The sequence below is a fragment of the Melospiza melodia genome, chromosome 13, assembly GCF_035770615.1.
Source record: "Melospiza melodia melodia isolate bMelMel2 chromosome 13, bMelMel2.pri, whole genome shotgun sequence".
NCBI lineage: Eukaryota > Metazoa > Chordata > Aves > Passeriformes > Passerellidae > Melospiza > Melospiza melodia.
Window position 1 is genome coordinate 16,169,846 of NC_086206.1, and position 8,146 is coordinate 16,177,991.

Genomic DNA, 8,146 nt, shown 5'->3' on the forward strand with positions numbered 1-8,146 from the left:
AGGAAGATTTAACATAAACTATGGTATGGACTAAGCTGATTAGCTCTTCAGTCACTCTCCTCAAAGAACTCTTTTCTCCCTCTCCCAGAAAATTCTCCTCAACCTAAGCTGGTGCTGAACATCTCTGGACAACACAGGCTGCACAGCTCACAGTAACTGTGGAATGGGGCTGGAAGAAGGTTACCAGCATTCCCTGTGGGTTATCTCTTCCCTCTCCTGCCTTTCTGGGTGTCCACCTAATGCAGAAATCACTGTTTCAGGTACTGATCCAGCAAAAAGACTGTGAGCACAATGGAGATCAGGACACAGTCATTAGTGCTGGCACACAAAAACACACCATGGCAAAAAGAAAAGCCATCCTGAGATGTTTCTGGGATGGCTCAAAGTCCTCATGAAACCACTGGGCTGCCCTGGCACCTCCTCTGCCCACAGAGCACACTTGCTGTGCCTGCACAGAGTCACTCTGTCCCCACCAGAGAGGTCAGGATGGCAGCACACCAAAGCACCCATGAGTAAGCAGCTGTCCAAGACCAAACCAGTCCCAGAAAAGACAGCAAAGGCAATCCACAGGCTGCTGGGCTGTCTGTTCCAGGAGCAGCTCAGAAATGGAGAGGAGGCAGCAGGACAGGTGACTTGTGCCAGAATTCAGAACCCATGCATCATCAGGGCTGGCCTCTGGAACGTCCTCCCCAGTCACACTCCATCACAACCCCAGCACGTGGCTGGGGGAGGTAAAGCCAGCCAAGACACCAAAGTGGTGGTCAGGAACACACAGTGTCACCCACAGCCAGCACAAAGAGGACAACAAGGATGACTTGTCCTTCTGAGTCACAACAGCCTCCAAGCTGTGGGCTGGCTGCCCTGCCCTGGTGAGTCTGTCCCTGTTCCTGTTTACCAAGCAGAGATCATGGAGTGGGGGAACAGAGGCTGTGAGATGTGCTGACAAATCACCAGCAAGCAGAACCACGTACTGGAGGGAGAGAGGACAAGAGTTCAGGGCTTCAAATACTGCTAAGGTTGAGCTGCTATGAACAGCACAGGGATAAAAGGCTGAGTTATTTGTGGTAGCTCAGGAACAGAGGAGTCACAGGCATTTCTGCCAATCTGCTCATCTGAGGAATGCTGGAAGCAAGCCATCCACAGATTCATGGAGAGGTTTGGACAGGAAGGGACCCTGGGACATTCTTTCTTCACCCTTCTGCCCAAAGCATAAGGAACTCTGAGACATCTCTCAGGCAGCAGCAGACTGAGGGCTCCCCCAGGCAAATGTGATGAGGGAGATGCCAGTGCCTCTCCAGGCATCCTGTTTGGGTCCACAACCATCTCCACAAAGGAAAATTCTTCCTTATGTCCAGCTGGCATTTCCCTTGCCACAACTTGTGACCCATTGCCTCTTGTCCTTTTGTTCCAGCTGACATCACTCAGGAGACAAGCACACAATGGCTCAGGAATTAACTACCAGCAAGTCTTAAAACAAAACTCTTCAACAACACTTTGAATGGGACTGAGGGTTGCTGCAATCCTACCCTTTTGTCTGCCAGCTCAGGCCATGCCTTTACTGACTTGCCTTCAATTAATACAGGGAACCCTGAAAAGTACACCTCAATTTAAAGAGAGAAAAAAAAGGAGTAATTTCTGACAGTGACATCAATAGATGAAATCATCATCCATTATTTTCTGGCCAGCCTTCCACCAGTTATCTCCCTGAAGCAGCTCTCCATAGGACAGGGCAGCAGTGTGTCTGCATGAAGGAAGGGGTAGAAACACACAGCAAATGCAAGGGCAGAATCCCACAGCCCTGCCATCTATCATCCCAGAGTGCTGTGGAACCACTCCCTGTGTGCTCAGCACAGACAAGGAGGTGACAGGAGGGCTGGGACCAGAGACTGCAAACTCAGTTCTCCTCTGCTCTCTGAGGATAAGAACCATCTCGCCACTCAAGAAGCAGCAACAGATCAACAGACTGACAGATCTGATTTGTTCCATGTTACCTAGAAAACCTTGTCAAGACAATTTTTCAATGGTATCCTGGCAGCCTCCAGTCTCCCAGAAGAAAAACCAAAACAAAACTGCACAAAAAACAAACCCAGTAAATAAACATGACCTCTTATCAATTAAGACTAAATCCACCAGGATAAAAAATAGCTACCATTCAGCTAAAAGTAAAATTGAATTACATTTGTCCTTCTCAAAGGACAGTGGTTTTATCTCATGAGCAGTGGAAAATCCAAAACTAAGAAAACCTGATCAGTCTTAAAAGTTTCTTGCATGCACCAAATGGACTTTTTGGATGTTGTACTTGCTTTGAAATATCCACCAGTAAAGGATTTTACCAATGCTGAGGCAGAGAAGTCCAATTATGGCAAAGTTTTCATGAATCACTTTGTTTGCTTCTTTAACAAAAGCACCTTTCTGGGGCAGGTGCATTAAGGCACAGGGGAGACAAGGCAGTGCAAAAGAGGAAATTTTTCCACCAGCTGTGGCAGGAGAAAGCAACTTGTGTCTGTGCTGCTGCAGTCCCTCCCTCTCTCTTCCCTGTGCTGGCTCTGGGGTGAGCACAGGAGTTCTCAGCCTGGCAAACAGGGGGAGGCAGGGATGTGTGCTCTGACTGCTAGGATATGATGTGGTGAGAGAAAAGAGGAGAGAACCAGAGCACACTGGTTTTAAATCCCCTCAGTCCAATGAAAAGCAGGGGACAAGTTAAAAAGGTGGTCCTGACACCTGAGTCATCTCCATAGCTCAGGTTTCTCTCCCACAGTGACATCACCAATCCAAAATGGCACTGCCTGATGCCAGCTCAAGAAGCCTCTTATCAGAGCATGTCACACACAGGCAACATCCCTTGGCAGGCTGTTGGGTGAGTTCTGGGGTTCTTATTCTCCATAAAGAGCCACTGGGAGCTTCCATCCCATTTCTGATCTGAAACCTTCATTTCTGCTGTTTATTAGCAAGTGTCAGTATCCAACCAGAGTGCAGTGCCCTAAACTAACAATGCTGAGCACAGAGACAAAACAGCTTTGAGCAAAATCAGACTCCTCAGCCCTCCTGAAATTCCCTTCACCAAAGCCTTGTTTCGAAACCAAATCACTCAGATTTTAAACCCAAATGTGAAATGCCATCACAAACTCCAGAAGGAGAACACAGGCAATAACTGCACATCCTCACCTCACACAGGAGTCAAATAACCAGCTCTGGGGCAGAGGCTGAAACACCCATTCTGAAATGAGCTCAGAAGGATTCCCATTCCTCTCCCCTTGCTCAAGTGCTGTCCCTAGGGACAGGCTTTGCCACTTCCACTGCTTGAGAACTTCATTCCCTCAATCCCTTCTTTAGATGTCTGCACCTTCAATCCTTTGAACTGAAGTCACCATGATGGAATCAACACTGGGGAGCCTCCCCAGAAGAGATCCCTGCTATGGTTCACCAGTACAACACACTGAGCCTCCAGCAGGAACAATTCAAACTATTAAAGGTGAGATACACAAAAACACCTTCTCAAGTGACAGCAGGCAGCAGCTACAGTGGAAATTCACAACCACAAATCCCCAGCACCACCCTGTGCGAGATAAAAGCTGGATCTGTCTCCACCAGCAAAAGAAAAACAAGGCACAGGAATGGCTGAGACATCAGAGAGGCTCCCAAAGCCTCTCCACTGCCCAACCTCAGATCAGAGCTACCAGCAGCTCCTGTTCAGGTTGTTGTGTTAACACATATGAGTCTCTCTTTGGAATTAATTATTCCTGGAAAATCACTGTAATTACAGAATACAATAAAAACAATAAATTGTTAATACAGAAAACTCTGATCTTGGGAGACAAGCAGAAAATTCCATTATCTCCCTTTAAGATTGATCTAGACTGCAGTAAAGATTAAGTGCTGTTCAGTGACCTTTTGTAATGTGATTTCTTTGGAAAATTGTCTTGAAGCTCACTGCAAATTATTTCAGTTTTAGCAGTTACATAAACTAATCAAGGGCAGTGTTTCAAAACAGACAAGCAGTTAATAGGCAGGTCAGTGAAATGAAGGAATAAGGATGGTCTTTTCCTTTCATTTATGAGGAATTCAGCCCAGCATCCACCTTTGCAGATAACCTAGTAATTATCAAGGGCCTAAATGCAGCACAAACTGAGATCCTTCCAAGTCCCTTTACAAGTAGGCCACTTCTCACTTCAACAATGACAACAAAAAAATTCAACTGTAACAAGTTGTCACTTTTGTTTGGATTTTAGTAGGAACATCTGCTGCCTTCCCCACAACCCCTAAACTGGTCAGAGTTCAAATGTCACACCTGAAGGACTGGATTAATTAATTACACCCAATCCCTCCTCCTGTGTGGCTTTCCCTTCCAGATAACATTCCTGCCATATTCATCCTTTAACAACAAACAATGCCAGGGTCATCCACACAGAGCAGACTGACACCTTCATAATGAGTAAAAATTAAATACACATTAGCAAGAGAACTCCAGACCTTGTCAGAAATGCCCCTTTACTGCTCTCCCCAGTGCTCCAGTACTCTTCACCACATCAACACCACTGCAGCAGTCCAAAATAAAGCTCAAGGCTCCTCCCTTCTGCTTCACTTCATTTCTGAGGCATCACAATTCCAGAAACCAGTGATCAGACCTTGCCAGCAAGCAGAAAACCTACTTCAATTCATATCACACCAGAGACTCCAAATTTACTGAATGTGTTTTTAGAAGCGCCCATCTCCAAGAGCTCAGGACACAGCTGTGCCAGTGCCTCTGCTTCCAGGGCTTTCCATCTCGTTTAGATCCATTCAGCAGGAGACAAAACCTGCCCGTGCTGTGCCTGCCTGGAACAGGGAGCTGGAACCCTTCGGGAAAGGAGGCCAGAGTCCAGCAGAGCTGCCAGCACACATCCCCAGGCACGGGGCTGCAAGGAGCACTTACCCATCTCTACCTTTACTGACGATCTTCACTTCAAAGTAATAAATGCCACAAGCTGCAGGGATGGGGTGAGTGGCCCTGACCGAGGCAGCATCTTTGTGATTTTTACCGTGACCTAAGAAAGAACAGAAATGTGAGTACTGAGGGGATCTGGCCTCTCACGTGTCCTGATCTAAAGCCTCGCTGTCTGAAGCCAGCAGGGATCTGCTTCTACACGGAGCCAGCCATTTAAAGCACACGTTCCAGAGAACCAGCATACACAACTCTGCACTGCCACCAAGAACAATTCCTACAGCACAAGCATTTCAGCTTTCCTTTTGTTTTCACTAGAAGTTTTTGAGAAACCCTCTCAGTACCACCTCTCCCCCTCCCCACAGACAGAATTTGAAGACCAATGTACACAGAGAGAAGACAAAAATGATTACACAAGAAGGGAATGACATCAGTGTTTACTAGCCAGGCTGGAAAAGGAATAATCACTTCTCCGCTGGGTGGGTAGGGAGAACAGCTCCAACAGCGAGCAAGGAAAACATCGCACTACAAATCAGCGAGCAGCTCTGTGGTGCAAACCCGAGGAGCCAAAGCCCAGGCCCGGAGCGTGTCGGGGCCATCCGAGCGCTGGGCTGGCTCCGAGCAGGATGACAGAGTAAACAGCTCTGCCCGCACCGGGCCCGGTCCCGCGGCACCGCACAGCGTTATATAAGGCCACACACCCCGCCGGGGAGAGCCCCCGGCTCCCCAGCGCCTCCGCTCCCGAGCCCCGGCAGCCCGGCCCGAGCAGCCCAGCCGGGGCCCCGGGCTGAGCAGGCTCCCGGAGCCCGGAGCTCGGCGCCGCCCGTCCCCGCGCCGCTCCCGGTGCCCCGGGGCCGCCGGAGCCGCTGCCGGCTCAGCCCGCGCCCGGCGGGCCCCGCGGAGCGGCCGGGCCGAGGGTCCCGCCGGGGCCGTCCCGCTCCGGGCCGAGGCCGAACCCGGCGCCGCCGCCCCAGCCCGGCACCTTTGTAGTGGACGCGCAGGTTGCCTTGCGAGAGGCCGATGTAGTTGTACTTGTCCTTGGGGCTCCAGGAGCGCGGCAGCGGCGTCTCGTCCTGGTTGACGGCGGGGTAGAGGCGGCGGAGGCGCCGGCTCAGCTCCTGCTCCTCGGGCGGCCCCGGCGGCGCCGCGTCCCCGCCGTGCGGGCTCCCCGCGCCCGCCTCCGCCATCTTGGACCCGCTTTGTGTCAGCGGGCGGGGAGCGAGGCCCGGCCGCGGCCGGCAGCCAATGGGCTGCGAGCGTGCCCACAATGGGGCCGCGCCGCCCGACGGGAAGCGCAGTCCTCGTCACTCCGGTCCGTCCGTCCCCGTCTCTCGCTGAGACTACAACTCCCGAGAGGCGGAGCGCGCAAAGCCCCGTCCGCCCCTTCGGCGCGCTGCACGCTGGGAACCGTGTCCCCGTTCCCCTCCGCTCCCTTCACTGCCGTAGGGTGCGGGACTCGCATTCCCAGCGTGCTCGGCGGCAGCGCGGAGCCCAAGGGCCGCCCAGCGCTTGCAGGCGCCCGCCGGCCGCCTCCGCTCACGGGCCGGTTTCGGCCGCCGCGCGGCGCCCGCGCGTCAGGCGCTGCGTGGGCAGCTATGGCGGCGCGCGAGGGGGTCCTGCGGGCGTGGCCGTTGCCATGGCGATGGGTAAACGGAGCGCGCGCGCCATGGCGGCGGAAGAACGAACAGAGCAAAAACCACCGGGAGCGGCGGCGGCTCCGCTGCCAGGACACAGCGCACGGAACCCGGCGGGGCCCTGCCACTCACAAAGGATCCTTCGTTCCCAGCTGGATCCATATGGCTACACACTCTTTGTATGTATTTATATATATATATATATATATATATATATATATGTGTGTGTGTGTGTGTGTATACATATATACGTATATGTGTATTTAAATACTATTATCTATATAAATACATAATATATACACAATAATATTTATAGTATTATATATATAATACAAATAGTATTTATATACATTATACTCTTATGTATATAAATACTATTATATATGTATGTATTTAAATACTATTATGCCTTGAGAGTACACTACAAAAACTGAGCCACTGCTGTGAAGCCATGGCCAGCAGGAAGGGAAACAAGATCCTTGAGCAGACTTCTAGTATGAGTTCATCCCTCTGTGTATGACACACCTAATTCCATGTTTCCATTCTTTTTCCCTGTCTCCATAGCAATAAACAGGCCCTGTCATCATTCCAAAGCCACGACTGTCAGAGTGACTGAGGACCTACTTAAGGCAAGAGCTGCATTCTCTTGGTCTGCACTGAGGTTCCAGGTCTGACACCAGGTGCTCTTGACAGAATGATCTTCCCTTCCTTGAGAGAATATTTATATATTCCCTGAGAGAATATTTATATCTAAATATATGTAACTACATCCACAGTTATATATATTTAGATATCCATACAAAAAGTTACATTCAGCCTCTGAGGCTCCAGGCTGCCAAACAGGTACAAACTGTTTGGAATACACCCAGCCTAAGGAAAGGCTGCAGTGAGTTGAAGAATTCCCAAGAACATCCAACCCCAGTGTCAGCCCAACATGTGGCAGGCAGCAGGTGCAAAGCACTGCTTCCTGTCTCCTTCCATTCCTCCCCTGGGCAGCTGCAGCTCCTGGTGAGAAAAAGGTGAGCTCTGACACACCCTGGAGAAGGGAATCCCACCCATGCAGGACATGCAGACACTGCTCCCAGCAGAGCTTCTCAAAGGACCCTTCTCTTTCCAACATTTCAGTCACACTGCACCCACAAAAATGCTCTTTGTTGTAGTAATGGAATTATGATTTGAAATAACCCTTGCAAAGTGCCTGCCATTTGGATTGGCACTGCCTGCTGAAGAGGTTTTAACTGCTGCACTGGTCCTTGTGCCCTTCAGTGCTGTTCAGAACCTGTTTAACCTCCAAGAGCTGGGTATGATTTCCAGGAGTCCCTCTGAACTGTGCCCTGGGCTGTGGTTTGGGAAGGCTGTACTGCACACCCAGCACAACCCAGAGGGGAGGAGGATCCACACTTGCAGCAGGGTTTAGGACAGCCTCAGATGGGGACAAACAACTTCTGCCACACTGAGTGCCCAGAAGGAACTGCAGAGAAAGTCCAGAATCCATCTCCATCCCTCTGACACTGGCACTTGTTTATTATTCAGGCATTATTCTTTCCCAGCTTCTGAACTATCCTACAAAGTCACACATTTTGCTGTGTCA

General features: G+C 50.6%; 1 protein-coding gene across 2 annotated transcripts in view; it reads right to left on the minus strand.

The window, feature by feature from the left end:
• RANBP10 (RAN binding protein 10) overlaps positions 1-6,108 on the minus strand; it is a 63,338-nt gene extending 57,230 nt beyond the window's left edge. The window contains exons 1-2 of one of the 2 annotated variants that reach the window (XM_063167996.1): positions 5,904-6,108; positions 4,913-5,024 (exon numbers count right to left, since the gene is read on the minus strand). In XM_063167996.1, coding sequence (XP_063024066.1) covers positions 4,913-5,024; positions 5,904-6,108 — 317 coding nt within the window. The remainder of the gene's footprint in view (positions 1-4,912; positions 5,025-5,903) is intronic. The other variant, XM_063167998.1, reaches the window with a different exon arrangement.
• Positions 6,109-8,146: the final 2,038 nt, after the last annotated feature.